At 45.0% G+C, this 15,690-nt stretch overlaps 1 protein-coding gene across 7 annotated transcripts in view; it reads right to left on the minus strand.

The window, feature by feature from the left end:
• The window catches only part of TJP1 (tight junction protein 1), a 2,268,071-nt gene that overhangs the window by 585,151 nt on the left and 1,667,230 nt on the right, over positions 1-15,690 (minus strand). For all 7 annotated transcript variants that reach the window (XM_044078564.1, XM_044078565.1, XM_044078562.1 and 4 more), the window contains exon 21: positions 8,008-8,235. In XM_044078564.1, the coding sequence (XP_043934499.1) occupies positions 8,008-8,235 (228 nt within the window). The remainder of the gene's footprint in view (positions 1-8,007; positions 8,236-15,690) is intronic.

Below are 15,690 nucleotides of genomic sequence, written 5' to 3' on the forward strand. Positions count from 1 at the left end.
AAAGCGGCATTTTTATCAGTTTATATGGCACAGCAAAACATGCATATTTTAACTGTTCTGACTTGCTGTATATGGCATAGCAAAATAAGCATATTTTCCTTGTTCTGACTGGCATGTACGCACTTAACAGTTTGTTGAATGCTCTCCCAGGGTAGCTATTAGGTTGCATAAAACAGAACAGTGGGATTATCTAGGAGTCTTGTCCAGAAAATTTCATAAACTGTAGTACAGGCAGTGGAGACAGACACCACCATTTGAAGTTAGGGTAAACTTCAGGTCAAAATAACATTTGTAAATTGAGAAGCTGCAACATTTACATATCAGTCAGTTGAAAACATTTGCAACTTTGATTTCTTCTCACAGCAAAATAAACAAAGGGCATCAAAAACAAACTTTTTTTTCTCCATCCTCAGGACTTCACCCAGCGGTTTCCTTACCAACTGGTCCATCAATCTGGTGGAATGGGGTACGTGAAAGCCCTACTATTAACTTCTGTCGGGGAATCCCTATCAGCCCTTCATTCCCCACTGAGAGTTGGGCAGTACAGAGCAGAACAGCTCGCTTGTCCATGGGACAGCCTACCATCTTCCTCTTTAGAGCACTCCTCCCTCACTGATAGCCCTCCATACACCCACTGCTCAGTTCATCTCTTCTGTCACACATGGCTTTTATGTATTCTAGCCCCCCCCCCAACATGACTTTGCACAACGGCTCCACTGCCCGCACACCCAGTTGGCCCATTTGTTACTCCCAGGGAGATGGTCTGGCAAATTCTTTGTCTGGGCAAGGCTACAGCCCTGCAGCTCACTTGTCCCTGATTGGGTGACAACCTAATTAGCCTAGTTCTCTCAAAACTAAGAATAAAGAAGTTATGTTCTTACCATAACGTTCCATGTGAATTGTTCATCTCGCCTTTGTTCTTACACACGGGTTCGGAGCCGATCCTTGGCTCCGAGTCGGCCGCAACACCAGCTCTGCATATTTGAGAAAGCTCGAGGCACAGTTCTATCCCATGATCCTCCTGTGCTAACCCTCAGATCTAGTTTGCTAACACCAGAAGAATCCCACTAGTTACTGCACCCTAAGCACATAGAAAAACACAACCACACTGTCTGATACTCTGTCATCAATAGAAGAGAAAAGATGCCATCCCTGATGTACACTAGGAAGCTCAAGAATAACAATATCTAGAGAAGACTGAACTCGAATGCAGTCGTACCCGTTCCTCCAGAACGCAGGACGGGGGATGGAGGGCGGGAATGTAACAACAAAGGCGAGATGAACAATTCACATGGAACGTTATGGTAAGAACATAACTTCTTTATGTGAAATTGTTCGATCTCGCCGTTTGTTCTTACACATGGGTAGCATCCCTAGCTCCTTTACCCTGGGTAGCTCACGGGAGAACATTCCTGAGAACAGTGGAACCAAACGTCGCCCTGTCTCTGGAGTTTTTATCTAATTTGTAGTGAGCGATAAATGTATGTGGTTTCACCTAAGTTGCCGCTGCACAAATGGTATCTAATGGCAAGTGAGCGGCATGGGCTAAAGAAGTAGCAATCGCCCTCGTAGAATGAGCCTTGGGGTTAAAGGGGAGTTGTTGCTTTGATTCTGAATATACGAAATTTATACAGTCCGAGAACCATTTGGATAAAGTAACTTTTGTTACCGCCTTTCCCTTCCTTTGGTCAGCATATGATACAAATAGTTGGTCTGACTTTCTGTATTCCTTTCGTCCTAAGTAAAATCTCAGCTGCCTGTGGACGTCCAATTTGTGCAGCATGTATTCCAACTTATTGGAGTGATTTTTGAAGAAGGTGGGTAGTTCAATCGATTGATTAATATTCTGGACCGAACAAATCTTTGGAAGGAAGGATGGATTGGTGCGCAATGTTACCCTAACTGGATGAAAAATCATATATGGGGGCCAGACAGACAACACTTGCAACTCTGAAACCCTCCGGGCGGAAGTGATGGCAACCAGAAAAAGTGTCTACCACGACAAAAATTTAAGAAGGGTTGTGGCGGCTGGTTTGAATGGGGGCAACATGAGCCGTGATAACATCAGGTTAAGATTCCATGGGGCAACTGGATTAAGAAAGGGGGGATGGAGGTGAAAGGTACCTTTCATAAAAGCTTTGCAAAGTCTGTGGGACATGAGAGAACTATCTCCCTGACCAACATGAAAATTAGATATAGCCGCAAGTTGTACCCCTTATCGTGGAAGTCGATGCTCCTTCATGAAAAAGTGTCGAAAGAAATTCTAATATCTTGTGTACTGGAGCCCTTGATGGATCTATACCCTGCTGCGAGGCCCAGTACACAAAACGTTTCCATTTGCTGTTGTATAGCTTCCTTGTGGATGGCTTGTGGGAAGATACAATTATGTGTTGTACTGCAGGGGACAGTAAATCTGACCTGGCTAAGATGGGAAGCGGAGCAGCCAAGCTGTCAGTTTGAGGGACTTGTGAGATGTGTGAGGAACTCCTGACGAGTGCGTCAACAGATCTGGCACTGGGTCCAGAATCCACGGTTCCTCCACCTGATGAGTTTGAAGAAAGGGGAACCAGATTTGTCAAGGCCAGAATGGGGCTATCAGAATTATGGTCCTTTCCAGACGTTTGGCTTTCTGCAGGAATTTGGGAGTTAGTGGGACAGGGGGAAAAGCGTAAAGGAGACCCGGGGGCCAATCATGTACCAGTGCGTCCCTGGGGGCACCCCCCGGAGGGGGTAGTAGGGCAAAGTAGCTTCTGCATTTGACATTCAATGGGGATGCAAATAGGTCGCAGCAAGGCTGGCCCCATCTGCGGAAAATCTTTTCCGATACTTGAGATTTGAGGGACCACTCATGGGGCAACAGGATGGCTCTGCTCAACCTGCCTGCAATGACGTTGGTTGTCCCCGGGATGTGCATTGCTATCAGAAAGCATCCGGTAGACACAGCCCATTGCTAAATCCTGAGGGCCTCTCAGCAAAATGGATAAGACCTGGTTCCTCCCTGTTTATGTACCAGACTACTGACATGTTGTCTGTCTGAACTGTCACTGTTCCCAGAGGTAAGGACTTGTGAAAGTGCTGCAACGCTAGAAACACTGCCCTCAGCTCTAGGACACTGATGTGCAGGTTGTACTCCAAGTTGGACCATTGACCTTGGACTGTTCTTCCCCGAAGAAGTCCCCCCCACCCTATCAGGGAAGCGTCCGTGGTTAACGTAGCTATAGGACTGGGCAACACAAACGGTCGGCCTGCTGTTAGGTCCTGACTGTGCATCCACCATAGGAGATCCCGTTTGCAGGAGTTTGTGATGAAGATCTTGTGAGATAGTGGAAGCTGTCGGTAAGACCACTGAGCGCATAGCATCCATTGAAGAATCCTGATATGCATCCTGCCTAGGGGGACTACGATAAGAGCGGCTGCCATCATTCCTAGCACTCTCAAGATTTGCTGTGCAGGGACTCTCCTGCTCTGAAGAAGGATAGAAATTTGATTTCTGAGGGCTGATACTCCTAGTGGGGGGAGATTGATTCGAGCCAGGGAAGTGTCTAACTCTGCCCTTATAAATGAGATACGCTGTGAGGGCGATAAGACAGATTTTCCAAAATTGACTGTTATGCCCAGAGAGGAGCAAAGGTTGATGGTGTAATCCTTGGCTTGCACAAGACGATACTCGGTGGTGGCGGACAGGAGCCAGTCATCTAGGTAAGGAAACACTCGGAATCCTATTTGTCTCAAGTGAGACTCTACTACTGCCATGCATTTGGTGAACACCCTGGGAGCTGAGGTGAGGCCAAAGGGCAGAGCATGAAACTGGAAGTGACTGGCTCCCAGCCAGAAGCACAGGTGATCTCTGGACGCTCTGGCCATCTTGATATGGTAGTACGCATCTTTGAGATCTATAGAGCACATCCAGTCACCGTCCTGTAGGAAAGGAAGGATCGACTGTAGCGGGACCATCCGGAACTTTTCCTTTTTCACGAAAGTGTTGAGTCTGCTCAGGTCCAAAATTGGCCTCCAGTCCCCTGTTTTCTTTGGAACTAAAAAGAACCTTGAGTAAGTTCCGGATCCTATCTGGTCCGCTGGGACTGGTTGGATGACACTGTTTTCGAGCAGCCTTTTTATTTCTATGGCTGCCTGGTCTCGCAGACTGGGTGGAACATCTAGGAGCTTTTTGGGGGCAGGTGGAATTTTTATAAATGGAATATTGTAGCCTCTGGTAACTATGCTTTTTACCCAGGAATCCGATGTAAGATTTAGCCAGGCCACTGGGTATAAAGCCAAATGACCCCCGAATGCCTCCAGAGTAGGACAGCCAGGCATGCACTCAGGAGTGCTGAAAGGGCTTCCCAGAGAACGTATCTCTGTCGCCCTGATTCTGCGGACCCCTTCTGCCGCCTGGGCGGCGTCTTCCATTTCTTAGCCCTCCTCTGCCTCTGGAGGGGGCATCACTCTGTGTGGGCTGATAGGATCCCGGAGTCTTTCGGAGCCACATTTTTCCGCCTCTTTGCCCTTTGGGGTATGGTCTAGATGGGGTGGAAAAATGGACCCCTACGACAGACAGGGTCTTCCCTTCTTGCTCGCACCTAGTGAGAGTCTCCTTTACTTTGGGACCAAACAGTGAGGCACCATCAAAAGGGGCGTTAGCAAAGGAAGACTTGAAGGCTTCCGCAAAGCAGCATAGGCGCAGCCAGGATTGTCTCCTCAGAGCAACTGTTGAGGCTGCCGCCCTACTCGAACCTTCGGCTGCATAAGAAATGAGGTTCATGGACGAGTTAACTATGGAATTGAGGGTGTTAAGGTGTGCTGTCACTTTCTCGGAGACAGCAGCATCTGTATTGCCCTGGAGAGCATCTCCCAGTTCCTTGAGGAGATCTCTCTGTAGACGCGTGAAATGCGTAAGGTAGTTCAGCGATCGCATGGAAAAAGTCGCAGAACTAAACACGCGCTTCCCATACCTGTCCATCGTCCTAGAATCCTTATTAGGAGGATAAACAGAGGAGGATGATTCGGACATTTCCTTCTTAGTGGCTGCCGCCACCACCATAGTATCCACTGGCACTCCTTTAGTCAGAAAGCTTTTGTCTTGAGCGGCCGTGATATATTTGTTGGGTCTGCGGGGGACCGGTTCCACTGTATCAGGTGTCTCCCATGCCCTTCGCGCTATCAGGTCCATGAGCTTGTCAAAGGGAGGGGTCACCCAGGAGGTAGAAGGTTGAGCCCCAAATGCCTTCAGCAACACCGAATCGTCTACAGAAGGGGCAAGGGTCTGCCAGTCTCCCCTCTGTTTCAAGATTTCCAAAATGTCAGCAAGAGAGACATCTTCAGAGGGGGACCGTGGGGACCCTTCTGCTTCATCCAAATCGGTATCAGATGTCCGAGATTCCTGTGGGGAATCAATGTGCCTCCTCTTGCACAATCTTTTCCTCGGTACATCGTCAGAGGGGGCTTCCGAGGAACCAGGGGTGCCCTCTGGGGCTGACTGAGGCATTGGGTCTCAACGTTTATTATGAACCGAAGGTACAGAAGCAGAACGTGGACCCTTTGGGGGAGGAGAAGAAGATGCCGATGACGTATGTGTCTGTTCAGACAAGACCTTCCTCATGATGTCAAAGGCACCGGTGCCCTGGCCAGAGGACCCCATCGGTTCCGAAGAAGTCGGGAGTTTCCCCGGAACCGGGACCACGGGCTCCGACCCTGAGGACGGATCCGAGCTGATCTGAGCCGAGGCCCCGAGGGGGAGAGTCAGAACCGAAAGTTCGGTTCGACTATCCGCCCCGGAACCTAGGAAAGGTCGTCGGCTCCGAGACCCCCCGGCTGGTTCCCAAGGTGTCGAGGTCAACGGTGCCGATAGCGCTACTGGAGGCTTCGGCATTGAGGGCTCTACAATCATCGACTTTTCGATTCCTGGCTCCGACAACTCGACGGGTCTCAGAGGAGGATTTGTCTCCGGGGCGGGAAGAGCCTCGAGTTTCGAAACCAATTGGGACGAAACCTCGATTAGTTTGGACAGAGCCGAGTTCTCCATTAGCTTCTGTACCACTCGGTCCACGTCGGAAAGCGGCCTCGAAGAACGGGTCGAAGGGGCCGAAGCCATCATCGAGCGAAGGATCGAAGGCGGTGGTACCTCCGACACCGGCTCCAATACCAGAGTCTCGATCAGAGACAAACATTCGACGCCTGACCACGAGGTCTTTGGAGCCGGCATCCGAATCTGAAGAGAGGTGCTCGGAGCCGAGGACTTAGGCTCCGATACTCTTGAAGACTTGGACCCCTTCGAAGACTTGGACACTTGTTCATTCTTATCCAGGGCCTCCTGAAAGTCGGGTTTTAATAACCCTCTGTCCACCAACTTCCTGCGCCTTTCTAGCATGACCCTCCCACTGAAGGAATGACAGATGGAACAGTCTTCCTGCAAGTGGAGAGTGCCAAGACAGTAGACGCAGGAAGAATGGTTATCAGTTATGGACATCTTTTGTCCACACTGACACCTTTTAAAGCCTGACTTAGCTTTTTCAGACATACTAGCACTCTAAGATATCTAGTAACCAAAATACTAACAACACACTATATATATATATATATATATATATATATATATATATATATATATATATATAATAACACACTATAACACTCTAAATATAGGAGTAATACATATGTCTATATATATAAAGGGAAGAATAGGTTAAGGCAGAAAAAATAACAATTTAAATCCTACTGTCAGTCCTGACAGAACAACAAGGCCTTAACTGAAGTAAAACACCAAGCTATTTAAACTACTTTAGCTACATGAAAACACACTCTCTAATAAACTATCACACTCTACACTACTAATCTACTTTTTAAACTACTTTTAAAACTACAAACTTCAAAAAAGGATAGTATAATAGTATGAAAAAATACTGGCCCGAGCCTCTCACGATGCGATCTGCTGCTAGCGGCAAACTAGATCTGAGGGTTAGCACAGGAGGATCATGGGAGAGAACTGTGGCTTGAGCTTTCTCGAAGATGCGGAGCTGGTGATGTGGCCGAATCGGAGCCGAGGATCGGCTCAGAACCCGTGTGTAAGAACAAACGGCGAGATCGAACAATTTCACATCAGGAGTTATGGAGTTGGACAGTCTGATACATGTGAAATCCACTTCTGCTGCCTCACAGAATGGAAATGCATACTACAACACTCACTAGCCTCCTAGTTAAGAGATGCACGGCTGTGCTGCATGGACTTGCTAAGCTCTCTGCTGTAGGCAATACACCATACTGTTACAGGTTTCAGCAATCTAGCCAGCTAAACCACCTCCTTACCACCAGACAGTGTAAATCAGCACTGGACACTTATTTTGATCCCTCCACAGCCCCTCCAGTGTCTGCACAGCTTATCAAACATCTGTGGCATAGTCACAGCTTTAGCAATATCACAGAGGCATGCAGCTTGTTTGTACTCTAGTAATGTAAATTAAAACGACACAATGGCAACATGCCACACAATGCTAATGCTTTATAAACACATTTATACAATGCCAAATATTACAATCAGACATTACCTTATGCATTTACTTGCATGTAACTCAGTGTGCAAAAAATGAGGAAACTGCAAAAATAATGACTTCACATATATATAGCACTTATGGCTTATTTCCATACATATACATATGAAAAGCCATAAGCAAGGCACCAGTAACAATTAATTTACAAAACGTACAAGCAAACTGTTCCTGTTTTGAATGCATTTTTCATCAAGAGATCATCATAGTTTGTGAAGAAAATGGTAAAACAAATATTTACTTCGCTGAAAAACATGGTTAATAAATCTATACCCGATTCTCTGATATGCTTATAGGGAGGACCAATATATCCTTTAATGGAAAAACCTGGATGTTAACTGAACAGCGAATACTGCAAAAGTATTATTAGTTTCAGCTCAGCATACAAATATGCATGAATTACTAGACAGTGACTAATTTCAGAGATGAAAGCAAAACCTAAATGAGAAAAAAATATATAATTTACCTGGATACATAACTGCTGTAATTTGGCTGAAGTGCTGGCTGTGCAGATTTATTAGACTCTGAAGACTGACTCCCAGAAACTGGGGTCACAGGTTTATTGTCAAAAGACCTGCGATCAAAGAAAGACAACTGCTTTCTATAGTATTCTTCATCCTCATCTGGGTCATAGTGGTTTGCTCGAATAATTTCTTCAGGCGGCTTGGATGGAGCTTTCTGTATTCCCGGAGTTCTAAAGCATGTGTTTGTCAGTTATGTGAAGAAAAGCAATGAGGAAATTAAATATTTATAAGCAGGAATAACAAAATCCTGATACAATAATTACAAAATTCAAGCAATATATTTTGGAAGCAAATCTCCTGTTTCACAGATTCATAGACTGTTACTAGGCTAACGATCGGAGGCCTTTCTAAGCCTAGACAAGTTTTCCCGAAAGAATAAGGACATCCTTTATCCAAACAGGACATCGATGGCCAAGCATTTATAAGCTAGCTCTGTCCATAGGGGACATGGATGCCAGGCCCAATGTAAATTTTCTATTTCCCATCCACTGGTCTAGGTTGTTTAAAGTGAGTAATGATGAATTTGTTATTACCATTACCTCAGGATGACAAAGGATATTAAAACAATAACATCAAGTTATTATTCTACCTTATTGTTCCCAAAGTTATATTTTCTAACAAATTCATAACTTAATAATTTGAAAACTCGCATCATTTATTTCATTTTTTTACAAATGTAGTACTGATACTACAGACACTTAAGCTCTTTCCACAAACTACAACACTAAGGAGGAATGGTTATGTGACAGGTGAAATGACAAGCTGACAGCCTTAAGCCCCTAAGGCCAGCACAAGAGTAAAGGCTTGACAAACTTTCCGAAAGCTCTGAACTCGTTCTCAACTGACAAATATTGTGGTCTCTGATACCATATAAAGAGTCAACAAAAGAATGCTTAGTTAACATGAGGTCTGTAGTAGTTACCTACATACCTACTTCCCATTAAATGGAAATTTTCACTACTAGCCACCCTAAAGTACAGTTTTGTACCTACCATAAATGTAGATGTTCGAGTGTACACACTGCTGCAGTCATTACACTTGGGTTATCCTACCATCAGGCGGTCCCCGCAGTCGGCCCGAGTTCCAAAGTCTTGGTCCGGCGTTGGTTGCTGTCGCTTCTTCCCCAACGTCAGTGCGCCAGGGGTATACAAGATGCATCAGACGCCATTTTCTTCAGTTTTTCTTGCCCCAGATGTCAGGTGTGCCCCCAAGTAGGTAGGCAATACATTTTGCTAATCAAAAATATACAATAAAAACAATACCTTCAGTTACCAGCAAATACACCCCAAAGGTTGTATAGGATAGAAAGGTATAGATAAGTCCAGCTAGTTCAGAGGGAATGGAGGGAGGGTAACCTGGACTGCAGCAGTGTGAACACTCGAACATCTACATTTATGGTAGGTACAAAACTGTACTATGTTCATCGTGTTACACTGCTGCAGTCATTACACTTGGGTAGAATCCCAAAGCTGAGGTTGGGTGGCTGGTCTATAAAGAACTGCAGTGGCAAATCCTGCTCTGGATTTAGAGTAAAGAGGCAGATGGTAATGCTTGGTAAAGGTGTGCACTGAACTCCAAGTTGCAGCCTCCAAAATTTCCTTGGTAGGTACTCCTCTGAGAAAGGCTGAAGTACCTGTTGCCCTGATGGAATGTGGCCTAATGTTATTTGGGACTGATTTTCCATGCTGTGTGTAGCAGTACCAAATACAGTGTCCTATCCATTTGGCTATAGTCTGCTTTGAGATAGCCTTGCCCTGTGATCCTGCAGCATATGCTACAAACAGTTGCTCAGTTTTCTGGAGAGCCTTTGTTTTGTCCAAGTAGAAGCATAGCTGCCTGTGTATGTCCAAAGAATGCAGAAGTTTCTCCCCTTTATTCTGGGGGTTTGGATAAAAAGTTGGCAAATGGATGGTTTGGTTAAGAGCCACACTAGATACCACCTTTGGCATAAAGGTAGGGTTTGTCCTTAAAGATACCCTGTCCTGATGAAAAATTATAAAAGTTCCACTGCCATTAATGCCTGTAGCTCTGAGACTCTTCGTGCTGAAGTTACTGCCAGGAGCAGAGCTGTTTTCCATGATAAAAAATTTAGATTGGCTGGCTCAAAAGGTGGTAGGGTCAGTTTTTCCAAAACAAAATTGAGGTCCCAAGTTGGTGTTGGTGCTCTCCGGGGCGGTCTTATGTTTTTAGCCCCTCTGAGGTACTGCTTTAGCAAGGGATGAGAGAATAAAGGAGGATCCATGTTGTAATGTGCTGAAATGGCGTGGATCTTAATTGATGAGAAGGATAGGCCTCTGTCCAGCATCTCAGTTAAGTATTGTAAAATCTGAGGAATGTTTGGAACACGAGGGTCAAGGCTTTGAGCCTGGTTCCAGGCGCAGAATCTCTTCCATTTTTCTGAGTAAGCTTTCCTGGTGCTAGGCCTCCAGGCCTCCAAAATGACATCCATGAAAGCTTTAGAGAGAGGTGTTGCCTGTTTGACTAATGTATCTACCAAGCAGTCAGGTTTAGGGTTTTGAGCTGACCGTGCAGGATCTGATTGTTTTGTTGAGTCAGAAGGTGTGGAATTTGAGGCAAAATCCATGGTGGGCCTTGAGCCAAGTTCCTTAAAATAGGGTACGAGTGCTGGCGTGGCCAGTCTGGAGCAATCAGGATCATCTGTGTTTTTTCTTGTCTGGCTTTTAGGAGTACCTTTGAAAGGAGAGGCAGTGGCGGGAAGGCATAAACTTTTAGGTTTTTCCAGCTGAACAGAAGAGCATCCACTTTCCATGCTTGTTTGTGATAAGTCCTTGTGCAGAATTTTTGTAGTTGGCAATTCAGTGGGGAGGCAAAAATATCTATGTCTGGGCATCCTCACTTTTGCGTTACCATGCTGAAGATTTGTGGATTCAATTTCCATTCGTGAGGATCCATGATATTTCTGCTTAGATAGTCTGCCAGAGTATTTTTCTTTCCTGGCAGGAATTGTGCTTGCAGGTGGACTTGATAAGCTAGAGCTGTGTTCCACAAGGTTATGGCTTGCCTGCATAGGAGATAAGAATGAGTGCCCCCTTGCTTGTTTATGTACCGCAATACTGTGGTGTTGTCTGTCTTTAGTAGTAATTGTCCTTGATGAAGAAGGTCCTTGAAAGCTGTTAGGGCATTTTGAACAGCCAACATCTCTTTTTGATTGATATGAAGATGCATCTGGTCTGTGGTCCATTTGCCCTGAATGCATTTTCCTGCCATGTGTGCTCCCCAGGCGTAATCAGAAGCATCTGTTGTTAGAGTTTGCCTGGCTGTGGGTTGGGTAAAAGGCTGACCCTTGTTTAGGTGACATGCCTGTGCCAACCATCAAAACTCCTGTTGTAGAGGCAGGGAATCATTGGTATTACTGCTTCTAAACTGTGAGAGTGTTGAATCCAAACACTTTTCAGGTACCATTGTAATTTCCTCATATGCAGTCTGGCATATGGTATTAGTAGTATGCAGGATGCCATGAATCCCAAGGCCTGCAGAATTTTTCTTGCAGGGAGATGGGACTTTCTTGCCAGCAATTGAAAATATTGAGTTAGTTGAACTTGTTTGTCTGGCGTGAGGTAAGCCATCTGGGGCGTTGTATTTAAGCTGGCACCCAGGAATATAATCTGTTGCGAGGGCACTAGTTTTGACTTCTTTTCGTTTACTGTGTACCCTAGAGAAACGCCAGATGCTGTAGAAGAATGTCCTTTGTCTCTGCTTGAATGAGGCAGTCATCCAGGTATGGATATATTTGAATTCCTTTTTGTCTGCAAAATGCAATTACTGGTGCCAGGCACTTTGTGAAGACCCTGGGCGCAGTAGATAAGCCAAAGGGCAGTGCAGAGAATTAGTAGTGTATTGCACCAGCTTTGAATCTGAGGTATCTTCTGCAATTCTGTCTGATAGGGACATGCAGGTATGCCTCTTTGAGGTCCACAGTAACAAGTCAAGCCTTCCTGCCCAGCATGGGTAGAAGCTGCTGTAATGTCAACACTTTGAATTTCGGAATATCCAGGTAAGTATTCAGAATTGAAAGGTCTAGTATGGGCCTCCAGGCCTTGTCCTTTCTGGGGACTAGGAAGAGTCTTGAGTAAAATCCTTGTCCTTGTTCCTGTTGTGGTACTTTCTGAATAGCTCTCATGTCCATGAGGGCTGAAATTTGTTTTTGTGCCTCTGCCCATTGATTTTGTGGCAGGTCTAGCATTCCTTTTAGCCTTGGTAAAGTATGAAAGTGGAATCTGTAACCCTGAGACACAATATTCAGGACCCATTTGTCCTGGGTGATTGTTTGCCAGTTCTGAGAAAAAAGTGCTAGTTTTCCCCCTAAGGGGGCTTCCTAAAGGGACGTGTTTGGCGTACGAAGGGGAAAGTCATTGTGACGGTTTCCTGTAAGGTTGAGACTTGTCCTCACCACCTTTTGGGGTTGAGGTGCCCCACTGTCGTTGTCTGTTTGAGCCTTGGGGTTGTGATCTGCCTCTTCGGCGTCTGTATCTGCCTCTCTGTGGCCTGTCTGACACTGGAAAGGACCAATTCTTTGTTGGCCAATTTCTGCTAAACCGAGGTGGCTGTACCTGTAAGAAATCCTTGACTGTTTGCATAGATTTAGCTTTATCCTCCATTTTCTTTAACATCTCTTCTGTCTTAACACCAAACAAAGTATCATGCTGTAAGGGAGCATCCAATAATTTTGCCTTAACATGATCAGGTAAACTTTGTTCTTTTAACCAAGCATGCCTTCGAATCACAGAACCTGTAACAGCGGCTCTACAAGAGTTTATTTTATTTTATTTTACATTTGTTGATTACTCTGAGGCCTCTAAAGAATCAAAACCACATTGCAGAGTATGTTTTCCCACCTGTTCAACTGCATGCAATAAATCCTGCATTTCTTTACAATCAGGAGCTTCTGAGCTTGCAAGCATTTTCTGTTTTAACTGAGCCATTAAATATTGTTGGTACTTAAGCATGTGAAACTGGCAATTTAAAGCTCTTACTGCTAAAGTTGCAGAAGTGTATACTTTCTTCCCCCATCTATCCAAAGCTCTGGAATCTCTGTTCGAGAGTACTGGATTTTTTGCAACGGAGGCCTTAACCCCTTTTGGACCCTGGGAAATAGTTTCTGGATCAGCAGAAGGGTTTTTGTAAAGAAACTTGTGAGAATACCTATCTGGCTTGGCTGGAGCAGGGGGCAAAGAGTCTGGAGATAAACTGGATTCAGAGAACACATCATCCACAATATCTAGCACTGGCGGAATAACCAGGGGCCTGTGTTGAGACAATAAGAGGAAATCCCGGAGCCTTTTCTTGGATTCTGAGTAATCCTGGCTTTCCCAATGGAAATGCTCCCTCATGGTATGCAAAGTTTCCCCAAAAGAATAATCCTCAGGAGGAGAGGCTGAAGGGATATATTCTTCGGCATCAGAGTCCTCATAGGGGGGTAGAGAGTATCCCTGGTCTGTAGAGGAATCAGAGGAAATGGAAACCTGATCAGAGGAGTCATAGTCTCTATCCTGCCTAGGCCTTTTCTCAGGACGGGGATGGGAACCCCTGATTAGAGTAATGAGGTCTTCGGCCATTTTAAGCATCTGTTTCTTAGGCATGGAGGACTGTCCAGGAGAATGCTGTACTTGTTTCTTTGTCTTTAATGGTACCTTTGTCTTGGCTGTTGTTTTAATGGTAAGTTGTGAAGGTCTGAAAACACCCTCAGAAGCCAATGCCTGCTTAGCGGCTCCGGACCCATCTGAGGGATTAGTTTCCATAGGCCCAATACCTTGAGTTTCCAGAGGCCTAGATGTCTCCACGTGGGAGTCGGAAGTGGCCTGTGGCTCTGAGGTATCGGGTGTCAAGGGCTGCGAAAGCGCCTCACTGAGAACTGGCGACTGGCCTAGAAGAGGTTTTGTCGTCGGTTTTGGACCTCAGATGCCCTTCTTTATCCTTGTCTTTGCGTTTTTTTGGTACTGAGGTCGTTGGCTGATCCGACGGCATCGTATAATTGAACCTTCGGCCAAAGTGGTGCAAAGCAAAATCAAAACGTCTTTTTATAGTGTGTTTGTTAAATCTAGCACAAAACCGACAACTAGTGATGTCGTGATCAGGGCCTAGGCATGGAATACTGTAAGAGTGAAAGTCCTTATGAGGTATTTGCTTCCCACAAGAAATACAATTATTAACTTTTTCTGACATCGGTCTGAGGCAAGGAAAAAGTTTCCCCAATGGGGTACTTAGCTTGATTGAAGACTTCGGATCTGAAACTCGATTTCGAAAATCTCAGGAGTCGGCAGACCGGCACTTGCGAACTGCTTCTGCTTCGGGCACCGCACGGCAAGAAAGACTGAAGAAGATGGCATCGGATGCATCTTATATACCCCTGGCGCACTGACGTCAGGGAAGAAGTGATAGCAACTGACGCCGGACCAAGACTTTGGAACTCAGGCTGACTGTGGGACCGCCTGACGGCAGGATAACCCGAATGTAATGACTGCAGCAGTGTAACACGATGAACATAACATTTTTTCCATTTCTATACAATGTAATACACAATCTTATTTCCCCTAAGAAATCTAAGAAAAAAACAGATCAACTGTCAGCAAAATATTCCAAAAAATTTTACTACTTACTACTCACCCTCCACTATTCACTTTTTACTTCCTGGTGACATTGAACCCATCCCTGGCTCAATATTCTATAAACAAACTACACAAATAACCACAAAAGGGGAGACATGATGAGACTGCTAACAAGTACCCATGCCAAGTTAGCATGCCTAGGTAGAACACAATTTGTTTTTCAGATTGAGAAATATTTTCACTTATCTATATCATTCTCTGGCACTTAGTTTTCTAGCCTCTTTCAGAAAAGACTGCACATCTTATGAAAATGATTGTCTGGAATAAAAATCCAACCCTCCAAGCTGTCAAACTCAGCATTCTCAGACTGGGATGGATAACAGACCCCTCAGTCTGTGTTAATAAATCCAAAAGGAAAGTGAGTGTACAATTTTGCTTTCTGCCCTGTGCTGTGCTAGCAGGGAGAAAGTACAACTGTATAAAATCTTTCCATAACAGCAGATGTCTTTCTCTTCACTGTTGCAGTATTTTTCACCTTACGGATCTCCTGCCAAGGATAGCCAACATCCAACCAGTATATCAAAGCCTTTATATCTTGTATGCGCAATATGTCACACAATATATGTCTTTCCCTTCACTGTTGCAGTATTCTTCACCTTAGGGATCTCCTGCCAAGGACAGCCAACATCCAACCAGTATATCAAATCCTTTAGATCTTGTATGCGCAATATGTCACACAAATGTTCCCTGTACTGAACATGGCAACTGAATTGCCCCAGAAAAACAGTCTCCATAGGACAAAGGAGGCTATGCACATCCAAAAGGAGTAGATTCAGATGGAAAAGAGGGATCCTTGACCAGAAGGACAAGCAAATCAAAGCCTAAAGAAAATGTGGGATGGAGAGACCAAATACTGCAACAGTGAAGAGAAGAACATTTACCGTTATGGTAAGATTTTATACAACTATACTATGTCCTTCTATATCACTGTTAGAGTACTCTTCACCTTAGGGAAGAGTACAAAATCTAAGAAAAGAGGGAAGTGGAAGACTGGGAAAA

The sequence above is a fragment of the Protopterus annectens genome, chromosome 7.part1, assembly GCF_019279795.1.
Source record: "Protopterus annectens isolate FY-2018-M chromosome 7.part1, PAN1.0, whole genome shotgun sequence".
Classification (NCBI taxonomy): domain Eukaryota; kingdom Metazoa; phylum Chordata; order Ceratodontiformes; family Protopteridae; genus Protopterus; species Protopterus annectens.